Source organism: Scyliorhinus canicula, chromosome 14, assembly GCF_902713615.1.
Source record: "Scyliorhinus canicula chromosome 14, sScyCan1.1, whole genome shotgun sequence".
Lineage (NCBI taxonomy): Eukaryota > Metazoa > Chordata > Chondrichthyes > Carcharhiniformes > Scyliorhinidae > Scyliorhinus > Scyliorhinus canicula.
Genome location: NC_052159.1, coordinates 52084868 through 52112257, shown reverse-complemented (window position 1 = coordinate 52112257; position 27390 = coordinate 52084868). Strand labels below are relative to the sequence as shown.

Genomic DNA, 27390 nt, shown 5'->3' with positions numbered 1-27390 from the left:
TCAGATTATTCCAGCCGTTCGTGCTGGTGAGATCATCCGGCCCAGCCAACGGCACACCCCCATGGGTTTCCCAGCAACGAGAGGTCCATTCACCATGAAACCCCATTGACAGCAGCGGGACCAGAAGATCCCACCGCCGGCCAATGGCAGGCGGGCTCCGTCACCGTGAAACACACGGCAGATTGCGGGGGAAATCCCTCCCTGCGTCTTAAATGTAAAAAAAGACAATTACAAAGGTTTGAAGACAGAGCTGGACTGGGAAATGGGTTAAATGGTAAGAGAGAAGCAGTGGCAGATACTTAAGGAAATATTTTGTAACCCTCAACAAAATATATTCCCTTGAGAAAGAAAGACTCTATGAGAAAGAGGTACTATCCTTAGCTAACTAAGGAAGTTCATGAGGATATCAAATTGAAAGAAAAGGAGTACAATGCCTCAAAGATTAATGCTAGGCCAGAAGATTGGGGAAATTTAGAAACCAGCAAATGATGACTAAACAAGGAAATTAGAATAGGAAAGGAAACTATCAAGAAATATAAAGACAATAAGAGCTACAAGTATTAAAAAGTATTGAGTAGTTAACGTGAGCATTGATCACTTAAAGGATGAAACTGGGGAATTAATAACAAGAAACAAGAAAATGACAAAGACTATAAATAAACATTTTATATCTGTCTTCATGAGAGAAGGCAAAAAATGCATCCCAAGAATTTAGAAAACCACAGAGCAAAAGAGAGGGAGGAACCTAAAACAATCACTATTAGTAGAGAAAAGGTGTGAGGAAGGCAAATGGAACAATGGCTGACAAGTTCCTTAGACCGGACAGCCTTCACTCTAGGATCTTCGGGATAGTGGATGCAGTGGCCGTAAACTTCCAAAATCCATAAGGTTGCAGTGGATTAGAAAAATACAAATGTAACAAACATCTTTATTCCAAAAAGGAGTGATAGAAAGCAAGAAACTATAGGTCCATTAGCCTAACATCTGCCATTGGGAAAATGTTGGAATCCATCATCAAAGTAATAGCAGCAGGACACTGAGAAAATCACAATCCAACCTGGTGGAGTCAACTTGGTTTTATGGAAGGGAAATCAGGTTTGACAAATTTATTAAAATTCCTAGAGGATCTAAGAGGCAGGGTGGTAAACGGGAACCAGTGGATGTAGTGTCTTCGAATTTCCAGAAGATATTCAATAAGGTGCCATAATTGTCACTACACAAGACAAGAGCTCATGGTGTTGGGAGTATTATATCAGCATGGATAAAAGATTGGCTAATTGACAGGAGAGAGAGAGACAAGATAAACGGATCATTTTCAGATTGGCAAACTGTGACTATTTGGGGGTGGGGGGGGGGGGGGGGGCGGAGGGGGAGGTTGTGACGGGGAAAGGTGCCACAGGGATCTGTGCTAGGGCCTCAACAATTTTTATAATATGTACTACTGACTTGGATGAAGGGGCAGCTGTATTGTAACTAAGCTTGCCAATGATATAAAGTTGGCAAGTTCTGAGGAATACACAGGCCTCGTCTCTCCCAACTCAGTGACTCGATGAGGCTGTTAGATCACACCTCACAAGATCTCACCCTCGCTGAGTGAGATCCTCATTAACATAAAGCTCATTTAAATATGTCTGCACCTTATTCTCCCGAGGACCAGAAAATAATCCCGACATCTGGGAGACGTCGCCATGGCGTCGTTTAGCACTGGTATAACAAACAAATGTAAACCAGGCACAATGGCACCGAAGGGGGTCTCCCAAGCCATCAGATGCCACTGAGTGGTTGAACTCTGAGCAGGGTGGTACCCTGGCACTCCCACTGGTACCCAGGCACCTTGGCACTGCCACCCAGGTACCGTGGCACTGCCATGGTACCACTGCCAGGTGCACTGCCAGAGTGCCAAGCTGTCAATGCCAAAGCACCCAGTTGCCCGCATCACGGATCAGGCCCAGGGGCTCACTGCCCTTAAGAGGTGGGATTAGGGGGGGGTGGAGGCTTGAGGATTCCCTAAGTGGTAGTTTGGGGAAGTGGGGGGGTCCTGCAGCCGCGGTGGGGTGTCCAAGGGTGATTACGAGATTGGGCCAGCATTTAAAAATTGCGTGCCGATCTCTTGTCAGTGCAAGTGTGACCTCTGCAGGGCAGAACCTGTCAACCTGCAGTTGTTGACAGGGCCCTCAACAGCGTGCGGGTCCATCTCCTGCGCCACTATCCTCAACCCGTCCCTCATAGAACAAGGAGAGAGTCCCCCTCGTTCTCACATTTCACCCCACCAGCCTCCGTAATCCTCCACCATGTTTGCCAACTCCAGCGTGATGCCACCACCAAACACATCTTCCCTTCACTCCCTCTGTAAGCATTCCACATAGCACAAAGAACATACAGTGCAGAAGGGGGCCATTCAGCCCATCGAGTCTGCACCGACTAACTTAAGCTCTCACTTCCACCCTTCCACCCGTAACCCAATAACCCCTCCTAACCTTTTGGACACTAAGGGCAATTTAGCATGGCCAATCCACCTAACCTGCACATCTTTGGACTGTGGGAGGAAACCGGAGCACCCGGAGGAAACCCACGCAGACACAGGGAGAAAACGTGCAGACTCCGCACAGACAGTGACCCAGCGGGGTTTTGAACCTGGGACCCTGGCGCTGTGAAGCCACAGTGCTAGTCACTTGTGCTACTGTTCCCTCCGGGATAATCTAATCCACTCCTCCACCATACCCAACACCTCTTTCATCACCCATGGCACCTTCCCATGCAATCGCAGAAGGTGTAACACCTGCCTCTTTACCTCTTTCATGCTTAATATCCCAGGCCCAAAACACACATTCTTAAGCAGCGTTTCACTTGCATCTCTTCTAATTTGGTCTATTGCATTTGCTGCTCCCAATGTGGTCTCCTCAATATCGGAGAGACCAAACTCAGATTGGGTGATCGCTTTGCTGAGCACCTTCAGTCTTTGCGCATTCAGGACCCTGACCTTCCCGTTGCTTGCCATTTCAATACAAGACCCTGTTCCCATGCCCACATGTCTGTCCTTGGCCTGCTGCAATGTTCCAACATAAACTGGAGGAATAGCATCTCATCTTCCGGTTAGGCACATTACAGCCTTCCGGTCTCAACATCGAATTCAACAACTTCAGATGATCAGCGCGACCCCATCTCGACCCCTTTGCTTTCATTCCATTTCATTTTAACTGTCTTTCACCTTTTATTTTTTTCTTTATATATATATATATTTTCCCTCACTATTTCCCCCTATGTAATCCCTTACCTTTTTCCCCTTTTTCTTCCCCTCCCCCCCCCCTTTTCTCATTTTACCTCTTTTCCACCCATGTCCCCCCTCCCCCCACATCTACATCTGTCACAGCTTACCCTCTGATTTTAGTTTCTCTGCCATTTGGCCTTTTACACCTTTATTTTCTGGGGACTGCTATTAGCACTCTCTTCCCTTGGTTTCTATGGCTATTACTCATCTTTCATTCCCTCACCCTACGGTATAACTATCTCCCACTTTCTCTGTATTTTAGTTTTGACCAAGGGTCATCTGGACTCAAAACATTAGCTCTTTTCTCTTCTTACAGGTGCTGCCAGACCTGCTGAGATTTTCCAGTATAAGTTACAGTTCAGATAACCAGGGAATTGGGATGAAAGTGTGTTTAAGACAACTGGGGTTAAGAGAACAGAGTCCAATGTAGCGTTCAGAATAATTCAAGGAATGGTAATTAAAGCATTTTGAGTTAAAGAGACTAAAGTAACTAGATTTAAAGTGACACAGCAGATTTCAGAGGCTGATAAAACGTTTGATGTAATTTTAATACAGTCTGCGAATTAAGAGTTAAAGCAATTGAGAGCAGTTTGCACAGCACTCAAGACAAAGAAGGGATTGGTGTAAAATCGTGGACTAAATTTGCTGGTAAAGGTGGAACAGGTGCTTTGTGTAAAAGTGTAATTTAAAAAACTTGGCCTGGATTTCAGAACGCAAACTTCATGCAAACTTAAGGGCAGCACGGTAGCATTGTGGATAGCACAATTGCTTCACAGCTCCAGGGTCCCAAGTTCGATTCCCGGCTTGGGTCACTGTCTGTGCGGAGTCTGCACATCCTCCCCGTGTGTGCGTGGGTTTCCTCCGGGTGCTCCGGTTTCCTCCCACAGTCCAAAGATGTGCAGGTTGGATGGATTGGCCACGATAAATTGCCCTTAGTGTCCAAAATTCTATATAACATAGGATAAAAGTTCGGCACAATATCGTGGGCCGAAGGGCCTGTTCTGTGCTGTATTTCTCTCTCTCAAACCACCAAGGGAAATCAATATAGTTATGAGATCAGATTTTTAAAAGTGTTTTTGGGAGCAGAGTTTGTAAACTCTCACGGAATAATCGTCTGGGGGGATTCTGAGGAGACATCCACAAACATTTGCTTGAGATTCAGGGTTGATAGAAATCAGCTTTTCTGGTTAGCTATAGATGAGATAGATAAAAGGTTTAATTGAGAAATCATTAAGAGTAATTGACTAAATCATATTAACCATGAGAGTGAGGAAAGCCGACTAGCTGGGAACTAATCAGATAAGACTCAAACTTTTCACATTTTGCAAGTTGCTCGAGACTGGCCAGAATCCAAGGCCAGTGACAAAAGACTCCATTGTATGCAGATGCCTTCCCAGACCTGGACATGTCCATTTCCATGATAACAGTCAGTCAGGGTCATAATGACTTTTTGAAAACTGTGTTAATTTAACTATTGTTAGAGGCATAATTGGCAAGCCAGGGCATGGAAAATTACACCAAAACATTTCTCTCTTAAATTGACAGGCAGACAGTTTGGTCGAATTGAGTGAATTATAAATTAGGTGAAGCCAATCACAGCTGTAAAGAAGGAGAAACGTTAAGATAATGATCCTCCTGAAAAACACTTGTCGGGATGGAAAAATCCATTCCGGAATCAATCTAACCTCTTTCTGAAACCTATGTCTTTGCTGCTTGCCATTGCTAAATCACCATTTTTCTTTTGCTTAAATCAATCTGTAATTTTGTACTGAGTAATATGATTTGAAGAATTACCGCAATTTGTATTTTAAACTCAACCACTGTATTTGCGAAAGACAATCAATCTGACCCAACTTTATATTTTAACCAAAAGTTTACCAGTGGACACTAAAAGTTGACAATAAAAGTTCAACGAAACTTTGCCAAAAAACACAGCCTGAATTTCTGTTACTTGGGAACTAAGAAGGGATAACGCATATCCAGGGTTCCAAGTAGACACAGAGATCGATCAGGGTTGAGAGTGTATTTGTCCACAGTCATCTTGTTTATTTAAAAGGGACTTTCTGTTAATGAGATCATTGTAGATCAAGGTCGTGATTCTCCGTACCCACGTGCTAAGATCAGGAATCCCAATCAGGTGGAGAATCCAGTGCTGGCACAAAAATGGGATCAGCATCAGGCGCAAGACCTGTCCCCAATCTTGTCCTGCCCGGCCATAGCAGACATCCTGCCCCTTGCCAGCGGGAACATGCAAACAGCTGATATGCATTCATTAGAATCTGCTTAACTCGTCAGAGCCTTCCTAGAAAGCCTACAGTACTTGGAAAGCCGTGAAATCCCCCGTGATCCTTTGAAATGCCCAGCATTCATTCAGTTTCAGTACTTTTAACTAGCCTTTGATTGACAGCTTAATGGTTTAAAAACAGCATCCAGGAGGTTTGTTTATTTCTCTTTCTCTTCACGCTTGAATGCATCTGAAGTACCCTCCATTGATCCTCACTGCAAAGTTTATCATTCTTCTTCTGATTGTCAACTGCTAGCCACTCAACAATGCTAAGTGTTGTCTACGGTAATTTCAATTCCACAGAAATGCGAACACTATTGTAGAAAAGTCTGGAATGATTTCCCTGAAAGTCTAAGGATTCAGAGACAATTGGAACTCCCTAAATTACGATGGATGGATATTTCTTCAGTAAGGATATCAGTGGATATGTAGAGATGACAAGTCAGTGGAGATAAGGTACAGGTCAGCCATGATCTAAATAATTGGCAGGGCAGGCTCGAGGGACTGAACGGCCAACTGCAATCCCTACATTCCTGAAATGTTTCTTCCCTTGCTTCTTTCAGTATTTTATGATATAAGCAATCAAGTTCTAATCATCTACCTACATTAAGGACGCAATGCAATGACCATGCTATGCCTGAAAAGCAGCTCGCCACGACGCAGTGTGGACAATGAAAGCCAGGAGACTCTGCTCCCGGATCTACCCAGCTCACAACGCCTCACGAGATCCAAAGTGGTCTCACAAAACGTTGCGTTGTAAATCCCGTGGGCGGGATCAGTTTTTGGCAAATCTACACCAGAGTGAGGCTATCTCACTCTAACGTGCAGATTCCCGAGTCATCCCGTTCTCCTTGGAGACCTCAGGTGAGCGCCGTTCAGCACTGGCCCCCACAAATGGGGATGAGATGGAACGGCACCCGGGGGGGGGTCTCCCCCAGGGGATTGGAGGCCCCAGCTGCATGCCCTTTGGGCAGGGTGGTGCCCTGGTACTGTTGATGCCATCTGGGCACCCTGTCAGTTCCAGCCTGGCACCTTGGCAGTGCCAATGTGCCCAGCTGCACTGTGAGCTGGCATGGGGCACTGCCAGAGTGCAAAGCTGGCATTTTCCACATGCATCATCAGGCCAGGGAGGCCTGCGTGGGTGTTGTGTGCGGCCCTCCCATAGTGTGCTCGGTGGGGGGGGGGGGGGGGGGGGGGGCCTCACAGATCCGGGTGCCATTTGGGGAGTTCGGGTGAGCAGATCTCCATGTGTACAAAACGGGGCTGAGGCCTCACATACAACATGTGTTGTATAGCCACGTGTTTCATGGCACTGCCAGGTAACACATGGTTAAGCACGCTCGCTCTTGGACTTTGTTCCCAATCGAGTTGAATTGAGCCTCAAGTGTGAGTAACGTCTTTGAATGTCATCCTTTCACAAAACCTCATTCTACTGTCTGCTTAGAAAAAATAGTAAATAGGACAAAGTTGCAAATGTTAGCATAGAACTGAGCAGTTAGAATTGGTGAGGCCAATATGTTTACAGTGTCAGCCCGGCCAACAATCCTAACAATGCATTTTAATGATTCGGGCCTCAATCTTTCTGGAGTGATTACCTAAAATAAATCCAAAACATCCTGATTAAAACCTAAAACAATATTAAGAGATTATCGTCATACTATTTTCCCTAATGACATCACAGACATCTACAGCAAGAGGCTTCGATTGTAATTTGGAGCTATCACTGCTATTGTGGGCATCTCTTACCTTGATATTCCTTTAGCGTCTCTGACCAAAGTGAGTCTGTTCCATATTCTGTCTCATCGTATAGAAACTTTACTTCAGTAGCTCCAGCATCTTCAGCATTTTGTATCAACTCCTACAAACATAGAATTAAGTGGAAATGTACTTGGTTATTTTTAAAGAACTCCTCAGCTGCTATAAACTTCCATAATGGCCCCAGGGATCTTTAAAAAGTATACAGGATCTTCAACCTCACCAGCCATTTTGATGAAGCTAATACTGCCCATTATATCAATGTCAGGCCCAATGAAGAGGGGAAAAAAGGGAAGGATGTGGGAAAAAAGAGAAAGGAAGATGGCAAAAGAAACTGCAAGCATACAGAAAGAGAGAGACTCAAATAGAGGAAACAAGAACAGAAATAAAAGAAAATGTTTTGCAAACGAGTGAGCAAAAAAGATCAGAAATAATCGTTGGATAACCCAGTTTCCAACCAAAACACTGGTATATCATTTTAGATGTCTATGTGCCATGCATTTCCAGTAATTTTAGATTTTATTCCAACCCACCCGATTAGAGCTGCAGCATTTCACCAAATTCATGTCTGTTTACGGGTCAAAAAACAGCTACAAGTCTCTTCAGAAATTAAATGTGAAATTAATAAACTAGTTCAACTGAATTTACACGAGAACTTGTGATTCAGAATCATAGAATCATTACAGGCAGAAGGGGGCCATTCAGCACATCTAGTCCACATTCACCCTCTGAAGGGGAACCTTACCTAGGCCCAGACACCGTCCTATCCCCGTAACCCCAACTAACCTTTGGACACCAAGGGGCAATTTAACATGGCCAATCCACCTAAACCAAGGACTGTGGGAGGAAAACGGAGCACCTGGAGCAAACCCACATTGGCACGAGGAGAAAGTGCAAACATCACACCGACAAGCTCCAAAGGCCAGAATTGAACCCAGGTCCCTGACGCTGTGAGGCACTATGCCGGCCACTGTGCCATAACTTTATAAATCAGAAATGAAGAGAGGTTCTGACAACAACCAGTGTTTGGTGAAATTAATGGGCTGGATATTTTGGTGCGAAGATGGGTTGGGGGGGGGGGGGGGGGGGGGGGTGTTTGAAAGAAATGTTGGTTGGGAAACTGGTGTTAAAACAGGCTGCCCCGCTGCTGTAGCCTGCTCTGGCCGGCTTTCAGTAAGTGGGAATGACACTTCCATCCCTCAGTCCCAGCAACATCAGAATCAGTAATGGGTACTGCGGGGACTGCAAGTCCCAAAGAGATCATGGATACTGGACTTAGGGTCACATCTAGGGTTCATGGTTGGGGAGGGATCGGATACCTGAGGGGGCACGGAGTATTTTTGTGGCCATGTGGGTAGTGACAAGAGGGAGAGTAGCATCTTGTGTGTGTGTGTGTGTGTGGGGTTGGGGGGGAGATATATATATATATATATACCCCTCCCATCCTTCAGTTCAAAAAATGTTTATCCATTCTCACCTGCCTGCCCACCTCAACTGCAGTTTCATGTGAACAGTGTAATATTTAGGTCAATTAGCTTGTTGATAAGCTTAATTGGCAATTAATTATTTTTCTATGAATGGCAGGAGGCTCCCTGCCTACGATTTTATGGGCAAGGTGTCAGGGATGGGCAGAAAGGCAAGGAGCTAGCTACTTGTCGTTCATTTTATTAATTTATGCAATGTGGGTGTTGCTGGCTGGGCCAGCCTTTATTGGTCATCCCGGAGGGCAATTAAGATCTGGGATGGTCACATATAGGCCAGAACCAGGTAAGGATGACAGGTTTGTGTCCGTAAAGGACATTAGTGTGCCAGATGGGTTTTGACAACAATGGTTTCATGGTCGTCATTGAACTTCTAATTCCAGACCTTCATTAAATTCAAATGTCACCATCTGCCACTGTGGGATCCTTACCCAGGCCCCACAGAAGGGCTGGTTTAGCTCACTCAGCTAAATCGCTGGCTTTTAAAGCAGACCAAGCAGGCCAGCAGAACGGTTCAATTCCCGTACCAGCCTCCCCGGACAGGCGCCGGAATGTGGCCACTAGGGGCTTTTCACAGTAACTTCATTGAAGCCTACTCGTGATAATAAGCGATTTTCATTTCATTTCATTTTCAAAGCATTACTCTGGGTCTCTGGATTACTAGTCCAGTGATAAAGCACTGCACCACTGCCTCCCCTAATATTTTACAGGCCACACAAATGAAAACAGGCCTAATGAGGAAGCCACAGAATCCAGCCCAATGTCTTATTTCTGAAGGAACATAAATTTTAATACATCTTGGGTTTTTTTTTTAAACGGACAATTTTATTGAGGTATTTTTTGGCATTGTAAACAGTAACAATATACATTAGTGTGCAGATACCAATTACAAAAAACAGTGCAAATAACAGTACCACTCTCACAAATAGACCCACCTATTCTTCCCCCCTACTCTACACTATTCTACCCCCCACCCGACGGCTGACGATTAGTTCCCCGCGAAGAAGTCGATGAACGGTTGCCACCTCCGGGCGAACCCCGATAGTGATCCTTGTAATACGAACTTGATTTTTTTCCAAGCCAAGAAAGCTTGCCATGTCCGACAGCCATACTTGGGTCTTTGGGGGCTTCAAGACCCTCCAGGCCAACAATATTCGTCAACGGGCTACCAGGGAAGCAAAGGCCACAACGTCGGCCTCTATCCCCTCTTGTACTCCCGGGTCTTCTGACACCCCAAAAATCGCCACCTCTGGACTCATCGCCACCCTTGTTTTCAGTACCCAGGATATGAGGTCCACAAATCCCTGCCAGTATCCCCTGAGTTTTGGACATACTCAGAACATGTCGACATGGTTCGCTGGTCCTCCCCCACATCTAGCACACTTATCCTCCAGCCCAAAGAATTTGCTCATCCGGGCCACCGTCATGTGGGCCCAGTGAAACACCTTGAACTGAATCAGGCCGAGCCTCGCACATGTTGCAGTCGCATGTACCCTCCTCAGAGTATCTGCCCATACGCTTCCCTCCAACTCCCCACCGAGCTCCTCTTCCCACTTGAGTTTCAGTTCCTCGGTTCCTGTGTCCTCCGCTCCCATAAGCTCCTTATAAATATCCGAGACTCCCCCCTCCCCTACCTCACCCCTGGAAACTACCCTGTCCTGGATCCCCCTTGGTGGAAGGCGTGGAAAGGACGGGACCTGTCTACGTACGAAATCCCGCACCTGCAAGTACCGAAAGTCATTCCCCCTCGCCAGCCTGAACTTCTCCTCCAGCGCCCTCATGTTCGCAAAGCTCCCTTCCCGGAACAAGTCGCCCATCCTTCCCACCCCCGCCCTCTGCCACACTCGAAACCCACCATCCATCTTCCCCGGGACAAATCGGTGGTTGTCACATATTGGGGACCAGACCGACGCTCCCACTTCCCCCGCATGCTTCCTCCATTGTCCCCAAATCCGCCGCCACCAGGGCTGGTGGAGTACCTGGTCGGTGGGAGCGGCAGGGGAGCCGTGACCAGGGCTGCCAAGCTGGTGCCCCTGCACGAAGCAGCCTCCACCCGCTCCCAAACTGACCCCGTACCCACCATACATTTCCTTATCATGGCTATGTTAGCCGCCCAGTAGTAGTTGCTGAGGTTCGGCAACGCCAGCCCCCCCCTCGCTACGGTTCCGTTCCAGCATCCCCCTCTTTACCCGCGGGGACTTCCCCCGCCCAAACAAATCCCAGGATGATTTTATTGTTTCTTTTAAAGAAGGACCGCGGAATGAAAATAGGGAGACGCTGAAAAATAAATAGGAATCTCGGGAGGATTGTCATCTTCACCGTCTGTACTCTCCCCGCTAGTGACAGCGAGAGCGCATCCCACCTCCGAAACTCACTCCTCATTTGCTCCACCAGCCTAGACAAGTTCAACTTAAGCATCTTACCCCAGTCGCGCGCCACTTGTATCCCTAAATACTTAAAACTTTCCCCAACCAGCCTAAATGGTAGCTCCCTCAGCCTATTCTCCTGACCCCTCGCCTGAACCACAAACATCTCGCTATTTGCCATGTTCAACTTGTAGCCCAAAAACCTGCCAAATTCCCCTAGGATTGCATAACCCCGTCCATCCCTGCCGCTGGATCCGACACATACAAAAGCAGGTCATCTGTGTAGAGCGAGACCTTGTGTTCTATCCCCCCCTGACCATACCCTTCCATCCCCTTGCCGCTCTCAGAGCAATTGCCAGCGGTTCTATGGCCAACGGAGCAGTGGAGAGAGGGGGCATCCCTGTCTTGTCCCGCGGTGTAGTCTCCTTACACTAGCCTCCGGGGCCTGATATAGCTGTTTAACCCAGTCCACAAAGCCTTCTCCAAACCCAAACCGTCCCAGCACCTCCCATAAATAGTCCCACTCCACACGGTCAAAAGCCTTTTCGGCAACCATTGCCACCACTACCTCCACCTCCCTGCCCTCCGGGGGCATCATAATCACATTGAGTAGCCTTCTTAGATTGACTATCAGCTGCCTGCCCTTAACGAACCCCATTTGGTCCTCCACAATCACGTCCGGTACGCAGTCTTCGATTCTGGGCGCCAGGATCTTGGCCAGCAGTTTAGCGTCCACATTAATCAGGGAGATTGGCCTATAGGACCCACAAGCTTCCGGATCCGTATCCCATTTTAATATCAGCGAGACGGTGGCTTGCAATATCGTCGGGGGTAGCACCCCATTGTCCCTCGCCTCGTTAAACACCCTAACCAGCACTGGCCCCACTATACCCGAGAACTTTTTGTAGAACTCCACTGGATACCCGTCCGGCCCCGGGGCTTTACCCGACTGCATGACCTTCAGGCCCCCCCATTACTTCTTCAGCTCTAATCGGGGCCCCCAGCCCTTCTACCATCCCCCTGCCCACCTTTGGGAAGGTTAGCCCATCTAAGAGGCGCCTCATCTCCTCCAGCCCCTTGGGGGTTCCGAGGTACACAGCTTACTGTAAAAGTCCCTGAATACCCTGTTCAATCCTGCCGGGTCTCCAACCCGGTTCCCTGCCCCGTCCACTACAATCCCTATTTCCTTGGCCGCCTCCCCCTTCCTAAGTTGCTATGCAAGCATTCTGCTGGCTTTCCCCCCATACTCATACACCGCGCCCCTGGCCTTTCTGAGCTGCTCTAACGCCTTTCCAGTGGATAGTGCCCCCAGCTCCACCTGCAGTCTCCGTCGTTCCCCAGTAACTCTGCCCTTGGGGACTCCGCATATTCCCTATCCATCCGTATCATCTCCTGCATCAGTCTGTCCATCTTCGCCCTATCCGTTCTGTCCCTATGGGCTCGGATTGAGATCAGTTCCCCTCTCACCACCGCCTTCGGTGCCTCCCAGAGCACCGCTGCTGAGACTTCCCCTGTATCGTTGACCTGCAGGTAGTCCTGCATGCATTTCCCCACACACTCACACACCCTCTCCTCTGCCAGCAATTCCACCTCTAACCTCCATTGTGAGCGCTGGTAACTTTCTTTGCAGACCTGCAGGCCGACCCAATGTGGAGCATGGTCCGAACTAGTGATCGCCGAGTATTCTGTATCCCTCACCCCCTCCAAAAAGTCCCTACTCATTATAAAGAAGTCGATACGGGAATAAACCTTGTGAACATGTGAATAGAACGAGAACTCCTTGCCCGTCGGCCGGCTGATTCTCCAGGGGTCTCCCCCCCCCCCCCCCCGCCATTTGTTGCATAAACCTTCTCAGTTCCCTTGCCATTGCCGGGACCCTGCCCGTTCTGGAGCACGACCGGTCCAGGTCGTGATCGAGGACTGTATTAAAGTCCCCACATATAATCAACTTGTGCGAATTCAAGTTGGAAATTTTCCCCAGCAGCCTCTTGATGAAATCTACATCATCCCAGTTTGGAGCGTAAACATTCACTAGGGCCACCTTCACCCCCTCAAGCTTGCCCCGGACCATGAGAAATCTACCACCCCCATCCGCAACTGTGCTGTCCGCCTCAAATTTAACCCGTTTGTTAATCATGATCGCGACCCCTCTGGTCTAAGCGTTCAGCCCCGAATGGAAGACCTGGCTAACCCAGCTCTTCCATAATCTAATCTGGTTCGCCACTTCCTGCAGCAACATTACATCCGCCTTCAGAGCCCGTAAGTGCGCGAACACACGTGCCCCCTTGACTGGCCCGTTTAATCCACTAACATTCCAGGTGATCAGCCTGGTTGGAGGGCACCATGCCCTACGCCAATCAGCCATCCCCCTTCTTGGGCCTACCCCCTGCCCATGGGCCACGCATCCCCTGGTCCGCCTCTTGGCAGCACCCACCACCGACCCCTCCCCTGGTGCCTGGTTCAGTTCCCTCCCTCGTCAGCAGATCATCTTCCCCCCCCTCCCATCCCCCCCAGCAACAACCCCTTGTAACCTAACCTCTGCCATATACTGACTGTATGCACACCCCCCACCTCACTCCCGTTGACTAGCTCAAAGCAGCTAGCCTGGTGGCTCACAACTCCGGCGCCACCATGTCTCCCACCTATTGTCCCCCACTCCCCTCCCCCTCGCCCATCAACACCACCTCCCCAGAACAGCCCCATTCGAACAATCGCTCTGGGACCGAAACAGAGAGAAAACAAACAAAGAACAAAGCTCGCACCCACAATAGTGCAATTCAATCTGTGTAATGAGGTGGGCGCTACCACCCACCCCCTCACAACATTCCCAGAAAAAAAAAGCAAAAAGAACCCGAACAGCCCCCCAGCACCCAACAACTTAAACTTTAACTATAACTTTGGCTTTAACTTTAAAACAGGCAAACACAAGACAGCCCCAATTTTAAGTAAAAGAACATGCCGAATGACATCGCTAACACGAAGGGCAATCTGCGAACAAATGCAAACATCCCTTAATACACTCTAACTTGAGTCCATGGGTCCTCAGTTCGGCACCAGTCCATGCCCCTTCGCGAAGTCCATCGCTTCCTCCGGGTCGTCAAAGTAATGTTACTGTTCCCGGTATGTGACCCAAAGCTGCGCCGGGAAAAGTAGCCCGAACTTGACCTTTTTAAACAGGATTTCTTTAATTTGTCTGTAGGCTGCCCTCCTTCTGGTCACCTCCTGGCTCAGATCCTGGTAGATGCGCAGGAGACTGTTGTTCCATGAGCAGCTCTTCATGCTCTTGGCCCACTGTAGAACCCGCTCCTTGTCCACAAACCTATGGAACCTGACCACCATCACCATCACCTTCCCCCCCCCCCCCCCCGCGGCTCCCTCGTCTGCACTCTGTGTGCCCTGTCCAGCTCCAACAGACGCGGGAAGAAATTATCCCCCACCAGCTTCTGCAGCATGTCTGCCACATATGCTGTGGCATCCACTCCCTCGGCCCCCTCCGGGAGCCCAATGATTCTCAGATTCTGCCAGCGAGACCTGTTTTCCACGTCCTCCAGCCTGTCCATCAGCCTTGATTGCTGCTCCTTCAACTTTCTAATTTCCACGTTCACTACCGTTTGGTAATCCGCCTGCTCTTCCACTGTCTTCTCCAGTACCCAGACCTTCTTATCCTAAGCATCCAACCTCTGGTCAAGTCGCTCCACCGCTTTTTGGAGCGGTTACAAATAATCCCGCTTCAGTGCTGCGAAGCTCTCTTTCATGACCTGCAGCATGTTGTCCAGTGCTGTCTGGACCGTCCGTTCCATGGTCCGTTCATCGGCCATCTTTCCTCCCACTTGAACTTCCACACCACCTTTGTTCAGCCCCTTCTTCGCCTGTTTTCGCTCCCTTCTGCTCCTTAAGTCCATACAACTCTGTATGGATTCAAATCTAGAGTACTATTGTTATTCACTCCAGCTCCCAAAAGTTGGGGAAAAAGGTCTTAAAGTCTGACTGGAGCGAGAGCCACCAAATGCGCGACTTACTCCCTCATAGCCGCCACCGGAAGTCACATCTTGGGTTTATTACCCACTGAAGGTACTTCAGCGGGCTTCAAAATTTTCACAGCTTTATAACCGTGCAACAAGATGTCTGACTGGCCCAATAATCAAATTAGAAGATGCTGCAATTAAGTACGGGAAATACTCTTCATCCCACCCTAATCACAATTTTCTTTAGCCAAATTCTTGCACTGTCCAGTAATTCCCTTCTTAATTCCCTAACAAAAAAGATTAGTTACTCTTTAAATTACAGTTGCCTAAAAGTTGATATCAGTTCTTTTCTCTTGGTTCAGTAAAGAAATTGTCTTTCACTTGAAAATCCATTTGAAGATTGAAAAATTATTGGGCACCATTCATCTAAATGGGAATACAGTCTCACAGCGAATGCGTTTAGCCGCATGTTTCCCGGCGCTTGCAGAACTGAGAAACACAAAGCTGTCAAACGTCACTTGGGTTCAGTACGGGGCCTCAGTGGGGAACACACTGTAGCCATCTGGGATGGCCACTTTCAGAATACAAAATGGACACTCACAGAGAATGTGGGGAAATGTGGTCAATACTAAATAACAAGCAGGCACAGAGCCTGAATGTATATTTGGGAAGCAGTTACCAGACGGAATCGAAACCCTGGGTTGATTAACATATTGATGGCCCATCTCCGAGGAACAAAGGACTAACACTCAGATAGTTGATACTGTCTCAGACATTCCGGCGCCACTACCCCAACAGAAAGAGACAAACAAAGCAAGGCCAGCGGCCACCTAAGACACGCCCAGCCATCAGGGCACCCACCCCATTATTGGTTAAGATCGATGACAATGATCAAGAAACTGCCCAATTAATTGGGACCAAGTTTAAGGCCCGCCTAAAAGCGCGCGAAGCCCGTCCAAGTATAAGAAGGAACCCCCATGAGAGATTCGCTCTCTTGGATTTGGCTCTCAAGCAGAGAGACCCATCCACCAGCATCACCAGAAGCAAGTAAGTTCAAGGTCAACGCTCTCTACCAGACGAACGTTCTTAACTGTTCTGCTGTATCTCTTCAAACCCAACAGCCTCAGATTGAAAAACGGCCATTGTTCCTCTGATTAAGTGGGCACCCGAAGTTAAGTATAGGCGTTAGCGTTAGAGATAGTTTAGTTTGTAGTACTGTTGTGCATGAGTAGATCTTACTGTGTGTGTAAATAAGTAGTATTGACTTTGGACTAACTAACTGGTGTATTGGCTCTTTGATCGGTATTCGGTTTGAATCTTGTGGCGGTATCGAGAGATACCTGGCGACTCTGAAAGTATACACATAATTAGGATTAAGAAAGGCGACCATATTGCTATATTTTTAGCAAGTAAACAGAGCAACAACTCGGCTGAGGGAGGCCTCACAAAGCCCCGTTTTTTGCACTGAAAAGCTCCACTCGCCGGACCTCCTCAGTGTAGCGATAGATTGGGACGCCATCTCTGGAACACCTGATGCGACCTCCAACCCAGCTCCCCAAGTGCCAATTGATTATGAGGGCCTCCTCAGGCCCCCACTGTAACCTCCCCATCACCCTCACAGGGCATCCCCAGACTAATCGCCATCAAGTGAAGAATGCCTGCTTGGCACCTTGGCAGTGCCAACCTGGTACCTTGGCAGTGCCCCTGCCTGCTGGCAGTGTTGCCTGGGTACCTTGGAAGTGCCAGGCGGCACTGCCAGAGTGCCAGGCTAGCAGTGTCAGGGTTTCCAGGTGGCACCAGCAGTGCCAGTGTACCACCTAGCCCAGGTGGCAAGCACCTGGGGGCTTCCGATCGACTGGGCAATCCCCACGAGTGCCGTTCCATCTGGTCCCCATTTGTGGAGACCAGTACCGAATGGCGCTCGCCCGAGGTCTCCGAAGCAAAGGGGTTAGATCCCAATGCCTCAGGTGCCTCGAGAAACTGCAGATAAATTGAGACTAGCTGCCTTGCTCTCATATGTAGATTTGTAAAAAAACTGCATTAGATTTTGCATGGTGTTGCGACCGAGTAGATCCTGGGAGTGGGGTCTCCTGGCTTCTATCGACCATGTGCGCTGCGGCGCGCTGATTTTCAGGCGCAGCATGGCCATTCGATTGCAGCCACTGTGTAAGTTCTCTGCTCAGTCCTCTCCTCATCCCTTCACCAGAACAACACGTATATCAGCCTCTAATACCTCCGTACATTCTTGTTGCTATTCATTCAATCTTTTCCAGTATTTCCAAAACATTTGCAATGTCACAAACACAAGTACCCAATATCAATTTGATCAGCATTATACCACTGGTTTGATTAACTATACGGTACCCTAGCTGACAGTTATATTATCTTAGTATTTAGCAGTATATTGGAGTATTTTTATGTGGTGGCAAAGATTTGATTTCATCGAACTGCCAAGTCTCTCAGAAAAAATATTTTCAATGTGTGGAACGTATATTTCTCTTCTCTATGAATATTTAATCTCTCCACTTACTAAGATTAAATCAATCTGAGCGCTGCAAAGACTTGGGAGAAAGTAAAGGACTTAAGGTTAATGTTCTTGTTCTCCCCTTCTTTGAGGTCTTCCCATTAATTCCCTCGCATGCTACCATTCTAAGAGGTACACGAAGCCACCAATATTGATTGCTAGGTTTAAGCAAGGAAAAAGCTGAACCAGTGAAGAGCCCAACACTGCACTTTTAATTGGCTCGAATAAGCCCAAAGATGCTCACCTTAAGAATCTGTCCTCCCTCTGGATACCTGTTCAGAATATCCTTTAGGAAATCTACAAGTGGTGGTGTTGTTTGTCCAAATTTTCCTGTTAAAGACAAATGTTGGATTCAGCATATTGAATTAGAGAACAAATTTTGTTAGTGTTTGGCCCTGTCACATTAAAAAATCTAACAAAGACTTACTGCTGCATAAATGAAGTTTTATGGTTAGTCGCTGGATAAAAGCAAATTACTGCGGATGCTGGAATTTGCATCCGGTCTCAACATCGAATTCAACAACTTCAGATAATCAGCTCTACCCCACCTCGACCCATTTGTTTTCATCCCATTTCATTTTAACTGTCTTTTACCATTTCTTTCTTTCCTAATATATATTTAACCCACCCCCCACCCAATCTTATCCACCTTTCCTTAACCTTTTTCCTCTTTGTTTCCCCCTTCTCCTTCCCCCACATCTATAGTTCACCCTCTGATGTTAGTTTCTCTGCTGCTTGGCTGTTCACATCTTTTGTCCTCTCTGGGGACTGCCATTGACACTCTTTCCCCTCTGTTTCTGTTGCCATTAGCACCCAGTTTCCCTGGGTTTCTGTGGCAATGACTCATCTTTCATTTTCACTCCACAGTATAAATATTTCCTACTTTCTCTGTCTGTTGGCTTTGACAAAGAGTCATCGGACTCGAAACATTAGCTCTTTTCTCTCCCTACAGATGCTGCCAGACCTGCTGAGATTTTGCAGCATTTTCTCTTTCGTTTTATGGTTCGTCATTTGGTGACAAGATGGGGATTTTAATGCTCCCTGATCAGCAATTAAGATAGACTGATTCCAAAACTATCAAGGGCAAAAATTTCTATAAAACGTTTGATGTAACCATCCAGGCATTTCAAGATAGTGAGAGGATTTGCTGATTTAATATCATTGCAAAGTGATCCTCCCACTGCACCCAAGATCGACTGTAAATGGTCACAGATCTCCAGCAGTAAATTTACAATTATTTTGTTACAGAACAGATTTACTTTCATTGAAGTTACCATAGTCACCCTTGCTTACACTAGTGAGGATCACATACTGTAAGTCAATTGATTACCTCCTCCCTTAAGTCCTTTTGCTTGCAGAGTGAAGTTAACCTCATGGGTTGCAGATTGTAACAAGCTCCCAATCTGTGCTGAGTCATACAACTAATGGAGAGAACAGGATAAAATGCCAGTGATGCAACATTTGAAGCAATTCATTAAAATGCAACAGTATGGCAAATTAAATGTTTGTGTAAACGTTGCTTATTCTATCAAATTTCCTGATGCGTACAACTACAGCAGCAACTCACTGGCATGAATACAATCTGAAACAGAAATAGGGAGCGCGATTCTCCGATAATGAGGCAGCGTCCGCGCCGTCGTGAAAGCCGTCGCATTTCACGACGGCGCGAAACGGCCTCAGGCACGATCAATTCAGGCCCTGAGAAGGGGTCAGCAGCGGGGCCACGTGAAACATGGTGGTTGTGGCGCCAAAGTGGCGTCGTCATCGTGTGACGACCGGCTGACGCCGCGCCACGTCATTTAAAGTGCCCAATCCGCGCACAGAGGACCCGACTGATGGAGATGGCTTGAGCCCCGCCGTGCCACTCCCAGGTTCACGGAAAGTGATCTGGACACGATTCTGGACGCCGTAGAAGAGCGCAGGGCCATCTTGTGTCCAAGACGTGGGCACTGGCAACCAGCTGGCACTGTGAGGCACGGCTGGCGTTAGGTGGGCACCGCAGTAAGTGCTGTGGGGCACACCCCCCCCGGTCAAGAGAACAGTGCCGCAAGAAGCTCCACGACCTCGTGAGGGCTGCCAGGGTAAGTACCCCGAGGGTTCCCCTGGGCCACACACACCTCCCCTCTCTCCCCCCCCCCCCCACCCTCCGGCATTGTGGCATCCTCCTCCAACCCCCCCCCCCCCCCCAAACCTCCCCACCTCAGGCACTGTGGCATCCTCCTCCGGAGAATCGCCATACTTGGTACCTCGGGCGATTCTCCGGCAGGCACTGTTCTCGCCGTCTGGTAGAATTGGGCAGCACGGTAGCATGGTGGTTAGCATAAATGCTTCACAGCTCCAGGGTCCCAGGTTCGATTCCCGGCTGGGTCACTGTCTGTGTGGAGTCTGCACGTCCTCCCCGTGTGTGCGTGGGTTTCCTCCGGGTGCTCCAGTTTCCTCCCACAGTCCAAAGATGTGCGGGTTAGGTGGATTGGCCATGCTAAATTGCCCGTAGTGTCCTAATAAAAGTAAGGTTAAGGGGGGGGGTTGTTGGGTTACGGGTATAGGGTGGATACGTGGGTTTGAGTAGGGTGATCATGGCTCGGCACAACATCGAGGGCCGAAGGGCCTGTTCTGTGCTGTACTGTTCTATGTTCTATGTAATTGCGGAACAGCGTCAGACCGGCACCGAGGGAAAAAATGGCGCGAACGGCGATCCTCCCATACGGCGCGGCGTGGGAGAATCGCGCCCAACAAATCCATTATATTAGGCTATATGAACACTCCAGACTAGCTTCCCTCCAATTAAGGGCATTACCATTAATGCTTTCATTTAACTATTTAATTTGACAATCTCAACTGGAACTACTTGGCAACATTTGAAAATGAATGGTTAGAGGATTGCTCCTAAATCAATAATGATTTGAAGTTGCAAAGCCTTGGCGGGGATAGGGAAAGAGACAAAATATCCAGTTAGCAATGAGATGAGATTCAAAACCTCACTTAAATTACCCAAATCTGGGACTTGAACAAAATCAGGCCGTTGAATTTGACTTTGAAATCAACTGGCAGTTGAATCTGCTCAAAACTGCAAAAAAATTCTTCCCATCACACTAAATTTGGACACTATTTTATACATTAGGAGAAGTACAGTCTGATGCATCTTTAAGATAATTAAGAAAACTAAATGAATTGGCAAAATCCTTAGTGGGGGACACTATCGTAGAAAAGAGAAACTATGCAAAGGAAATCAATAGGTAGTGTGTAGATAATGCAAGCTTAGCAGCCAAATATCATTACCGTGAAGGAGAAAGGAAACCAAGGAAGCAGAAAAGATGCAAGCTCATCAGTAGTCAAGATCAGTAAATCAAAAGATTTCCTTTGACTTTAAAGCAGTAAGAATACAAGGGGAGGAAAATTCAGAAAACCAATGGCCATGATAATATTGATAAAATGAAGAGGGGAAAGGTTAGCAGCACAGTGAAATGGGCAAAGGTGTCAAAATGGGAGAATGATGGGCTTTGTATTATAGAGCCTATGGAAGTCACAAGGGTTTCAGAAATTAGTATTTAATGTCAGAGGAATTTGGTGACTTTATCAATCAGTTTTTGACCACATTGATAAATATAACAGCCTTATAAGAAAGATATTCGGACAATTTCAACCACGACTGCATATTATTGAAGATCAATTAACATGCATTTGAAATATTCTTTCACAGATTCTGGAATGGTTAGGGTGATGAAATTATTACCTTGATACAGATACGTGCTATTTTGACGTTGAAATTAAGGGATAAGATTAGGAGCAAAGTGAAGGAATCTTTACTCCACGTCACCATGCTATTGCTCATTGCTGGTGATCTTTCAGGAATCACAGAAGGCAGGAAGGGTCCCAAAGGACTGGAAAGTGGCTAATGTAACATCACTGTTTAAGAATGGAGGGAGGCAGAAGAAGGGAAATTATAGGCCGGTTAGCCTGACTTTAGTCATTGGTAAGATTTTAGAGTCCATTATTAAAGATGAGATCGTGGAATACTTGGAAGTACATAGTAAAATAGGACTGAGTCAGCACGGCTTTGTCAAAGGGAGGTCATGTCTGACAAATCTGTTAGAGTTCTTTGAGGAAGTAACAATTAGGTTAGACAACGGCGAACCAGTGGACATGATTTATTTAGATTTCCAGAAGGCCTTCGACAAGGTGCCGCATAAGAGACTGTTAAATAAGTTAAAAGCCCATGGTGTTAAGGGTAAGATACTGGCATGGATAGAGGATTGTCTGACTGGCAGAAGGCAGAGAGTGAGGATAAAGGGGTCTTTTTCAAGATGGCAGCCGGTGACTAGTGGTGTACCTCAGGCGTCTGTGCTGGGGCCACAACTTTTCACAATATACATTAATTATCTGGAAGAAGAAACTGAAGGCACTGTTGCTACGTTTGCAGATGATACAAAGATCTGTAGTGGGACAGGTAGTATCGAGGAAGCAAGGGGGCTGCAAAAGGATTTGGATAAGCTAGGAGAGTGGGTAATGAAGTGGTGAATTAAATACAATGTGGAAAAGTCTGAGGTTATACACTTTGGAAAGAGGAATTTAGGCATAGACTATTTTCTAAATGGGGAAATGTTTTGGAAATCAGAAGCACAAAGGCACTTGGGAGTCCTTGTTCATGATTCTCTTGAGGTTAACGTGCAGGTTCAGTCGGCAGTTAAAAAGGCAAATGCAATGTTAGCATTCATGTCAAGAGGGCTAGAATACAAGACCAGGGATATACTTCTGAGGCTGTATAAGGCTCTGGTCAGACCCCATTTGGAGTATTGTGAGCAGTTTTGGGCCCCGTATATAAGGAAGGATGTGCTGGCCTTGGAAAGGGTCCAGAGGAGGTTCACAAGAATGATCTCTGGAATGAAGAACATGTCGTATGAGGAACGGTTGAGGACGCTGGGTCTGTATTCGTTGGGAGTTTAGAAGGATGACAGGGGATCTTACGGAACCAGAGGACAATCCTTTAAAACAGAGATGGGGAGGAATTTCTTCAGCCAGAGGGTGGTGAATCTGTGGAACTCTTTGCCGCAGTAGGCTGTGGAGGCCAAATCACTGAGTGTCTTTAAGACAGAGATAGATAGGTTTTTGATCAATAAGGGGTTATAGGGAGAAGGCAGGAGAATGGGGATGAGAAAATATCAGCCATGATTGAATGGCGGAGCAGATTCGATGGGCCAAGTGGCCTAATTCTACTCTTATGTCTTATGGTCTCATGGGATCCAAAACCATGGGCTGGATTCTCCGGTCGCCGACGTCGAAATCGTGCTCGATGATGGACCGGAGAATCCAAAATCCCACCAGAATCGGGGCGGCGCCGCTTCCACGATGCTATGCCCCCTCCAAAGTGGCATACTCTGCGAGTACACTGCGCCACAAATCCATGGCCTCAGACCATTGCCTGAGGCCCAACCATCCCGTGGGATACATGTGGTCTCACCCGTCGGGTACACGGCGTGGCGGCTTAGGACTCAGTCCAGCGCCACCACAGTCGGGGGAGGGCCGATCCACGGGCAGGGGTGGACATATTTGAGGCTGGGGCACTCTGGTGGGGCGGTCCGGGGTGCACAAGCCGGCCAAAGGGGGGGACTTTTTTACGGGTCGAGTCCGCGAGTGGCATCCGCCATGAAGCATGGCGCGGCCGCTGCAGGCCGCCGCCGTGCGCATGCGCGGCCACGAAGCTGGCAGTTCTCCAAGCCATATCGGCAGCTCAAGCCAGGTGCTCTACGCTACCTTCCTGCTAGCCCCCAGCCAAACAGGGAATCGGTGGCCATATTGCACCAATTCTCCTGCCATAAAACACCACCAAAGAAATAGTCTCCAAATCGGAGAATCCAGCCCATGGGGGCGATTCTCCAATATTCAGGGCACACTTTCCCACATTGTATTTAATTCACCACTGGGGGCCAGCACGGCGCAGGACTGGTTCACGCCAGCTCAAACCTGCGCATGCCTAGTTCGGATACGCCATCCTGCACATGCGCGGGGAACGTCTTACACGCGCCGGTCCCGAACCAACATGGGGTCCATGTTCAGGGGCCGGCCGCAGCGGAAAGTAGGCCCGGGGGGGGGGGGGGGGGGGGGGGGGGGCAATTGGTGGTGCCCCGATCGCGGGCCAGACCCCTTCGGAGCCCCCCCCCCCCCAAAGCCTTCGCGACGGGTGCCCACTGGCAGTGACCAGGTGTGGACAGCGCCGGCGGGACTGTCATTTTTATCGCCGGCCGCTCGGCCCATCCAGGCCGGAGAATCGCTCCTCGCTGTTTGTGGCGATTCTCTGAGCGGCCGTGCGCAATTCTCGCGCCGCTGATTTTGGTAGGTGGGGGTATCGCGTGCGGGGGTCAGGGTGGCGTGGCGCGATTTGTGCGGTGACCCGGCGATTCTCCCATCTGCCGTTGGGGGGGGGGTGGGGGGAATACCGCCCCATAGGTTTCTTCACAGCAAACAGAATGATTAACCTCATCACTGTTGAGTTGGGCAAAGTTCTGGTAGAGCTAGGTACCAGCAGCATACCAAAAACTGGCTTCATGCCCACAGATGGTGTCAGCAAGGGACAACATTGAACTGAGGATAGACATAGAATTTACAGTGCAAGGAGGCCATTTGGCCTATCGATGATTCTGCACCGGCCCTTGGAAAGAGCACCTCACTTAATCCCGCACTTCCATCCTATCCCCGTTACCAGCAACCCTACCTAATCTTTTTAGACACTTAGGGCAATTTATCATGGCCAATCCGCCTAACTGCTCATCTTTGGACTGTGGGAGGAAACTGAAGCACCCGGAGGAAACCCACGCAGACACGGGGAGAACGTGCAGACTCCACACATACAGTGCAGAATCAAAACTGGGACCCAGGCGCTGTGAAGCAACTGTGCTAACCACTGTGCTACCGTGCTGCCCCAGGATCAGAAGCTTTCCAATGATAACACTTTTATCAACATCCAAGGTGATCATGCAGAAATGTTTTTAAAGTGTGCCGGAAAGGTCGGAATGGAACCAAGCGAAGGCAGCGCACGGAGGTGGGCCATAAAAAGGTAGAGGATTTTTCCTATTTAATGATAGGTAAAACAAGCAGAGCTAGTGTGCACTCTGGCAGTGAAATAAAGTCTAAATATCAGACGCACGCTTCATCAACTGAGCAGAGAATGCTTTCACTATTGATCTTATTGTAAAAGCAAACATTTTTGTGGAGGGTTTGGCCCTGCATGGCCAGATTTCACCAATTTGTGTAGGAAAAAAATTAGTTTTTCTTTAAGGCTTCATAGACAATTGAACAAGTCACATTGCTGCACCACTACCACATCCAGTTCAAAGTCAAGGTTACCTCTTTTCCATTGTACAGTAAGCGCTGCTCCAAAACAGGGAAATCTGTTTCCACATAGATTAACTCCTTGATATCTTGAACGGATGTCGAAGGGATAACCTCATACAGTCTTCTCCCAATATATTCATGTAGAACAGCTACCTTTGACACCCTTTGAATAAAAAAAATACAAAAAATGCTTCCAGTATATGTGACATACAGCGAAAGAAAAGTTACTGTTTCTACAAGCAGCCTTCCAAAATGATCACATCAGAAGTTCACTTTGGAGACATGAAAACTTTAGAGACATGAAAACATCAGCTTTACTGAAGCACTGACGTTCTTTTCTTTTACCCACAGATAGGTCTGCATTTTCGTCATTTGTGCAGGTAGCAGGAGTCAGGAAAAGTGCTTTCAAAGGCTGGATTCCGGGGGACTGCCGGGGGGGGGGGGTAGGCCAGTTAAGATGCCCACCTTGTTTCTATGGCTCTTCATCCGAATGAAAAAAAAATAAACAGAAAAGCTCTCTAGGCCCTCCTCTTCCCCCATCTGGTCCCATTCCCAATCCATGCTACCTCATGCTCCATATGCCCTCCTTGGTCCCATTCCAAGCTTTGGCACTTCCATGTCCACTGACCCACTATATACTCTATAGAACCAATCAATAATTTGTGACAGTAGGATGCGTAAAAGCATACATAATGAGGCTTGACTGAGAGCCCAGAAATCCATTACTCTTTTGAAACACCTGAGCCCTCGAGAACATGCTGTGTGATAGTTCTGGTTCTCTGATCTCTGCTGTCAATTTTGCAATGGTTATTTATAAACAATCAAAAGGTTTCAAGGGCTTGCAGTTTCTGCTATTAATACTTTAAATGATCTGATTGACCATTTGATCTGGGTTGCAGTGAAATAACTTGTTTTACATGGTGGAAAGTAAAGAATTAATTACTTTTCATAATGCTATTTTCTTTTACACATCACATTGTCACTATTGAGGTTTATTGGTTCTATGCAGTGTATAATGGGTCAATGGGCATGGACATACCGTAGCTTGTTACCAAGGGTATGAGGTGCCTTTGGGGTTGGATGGAGAGGCATAGTTTGACATATGATGAGCCATGGAGGATGAATTAAGTGCATAATTGGCCAAGGAACATGAGGAGCAATGGGTGCAGATGAGTGGGGGGGGGGGGGCATATTTTGTAATGGGAGGGCATGTGGATGATCTTTCGAACTCACCTTTCAAAAAGTCCCCACATGCAGACCATTGTTCATGGCATGTCTGAGGGGCCATGAACCATGACTCTTCTAAAATCTGTCCTGACTCCATGAAAACTGTGGAGGATTAGGATATGCCTAGCTCCGCAATGGAGCCGGCCAGGTCAGGAGTGCTTGTCCGAGCTTTTGACCAGAAACAGCTCACACCCTTTAAAGGCATTCCTGAAAATCTGACAGCGTGGGAACGGGGTCAGGAATCCCGGAATCGGGATCCGCCTGCAATTTTTAAAGGGTACCAGAGTATACGGACTTGCTGAAAATTCCAGCCAATAGTGTATAAAATATTTGTAATCAAATGGAAGCAATTCATTTTCACAACACCGAATGTGCAATTTGAGATTCCAAATAGCTTTTTGTCTGACTAATTACTGAAAAGTATACTAACATTTTTTTTTAAGTTGCTTCTTGCCTCTCACCTACTCGTGTTTTATTTTCTTGCTTTGTACCCATTTTTCTCCCCCGCTTCATTTAGTTATTTATCATCAAATAGCGACAGCACTGGGGAGGCCAAGTTGTAGGGCTTCTCATATTTTCACTTCAAACTAATTAATGGGTCTGGCTGCATTTTTTTTAAACTGGGTCGCACATTGTCACATTACTCAAGCTGTTGATCATTATACATTATGCTGCACCTACTGAATTCTGAACATGTCCGCAATATAGTACAACAGATGCATTCATCTGGAGATTTGGAAACGTCTAGTTCAGTCGTTTCAAGAAGAGTCTTTAAATATTTTAGAGAATAGGCAGTCAACACAAGTGCTATCAACACTAAGTTGACGCAACAACAAAAAAACAACTAATTTTAGATCAGTGCTCATTGAATACAACAGACCTTGAGGCCATCTTGAACCCAGTAATGTGCCACAGTCATCATGCAAATGGCCATATCCTAATGATCATCAGACCAAATACAGATGTTCTTTTAATAAATGTGAACAACAGATATGTCAAACAGATTCCATAACAGAAAATGAGCATAAATATTTAATTCACAGTCCATTCATTATACAAGAGGTATCAAACTGGTTAACTTGCCAAGCAGCTCTGGTGCATCATTGCCCTTTGCTGCACATCAGTGGATGTTTTAGCAATAACCGAGTACAATATTTTCATTGGGAAAAGCTCTCATCTGAAGAACAACAG

The 27390-nt window shown here is 47.4% G+C and overlaps 1 protein-coding gene across 1 annotated transcript in view; it reads right to left on the bottom strand.

Moving 5' to 3' along the window:
* sacs (sacsin molecular chaperone) overlaps window positions 1-27390 on the bottom strand; it is a 147323-nt gene that overhangs the window by 70049 nt on the left and 49884 nt on the right. The window contains exons 3-6 of the mRNA XM_038817630.1: window positions 24985-25135; window positions 18974-19064; window positions 17888-17973; window positions 7299-7410 (exon numbers count right to left, since the gene is read on the bottom strand). Coding sequence (XP_038673558.1) covers window positions 7299-7410; window positions 17888-17973; window positions 18974-19064; window positions 24985-25135 — 440 coding nt within the window. The remainder of the gene's footprint in view (window positions 1-7298; window positions 7411-17887; window positions 17974-18973; window positions 19065-24984; window positions 25136-27390) is intronic.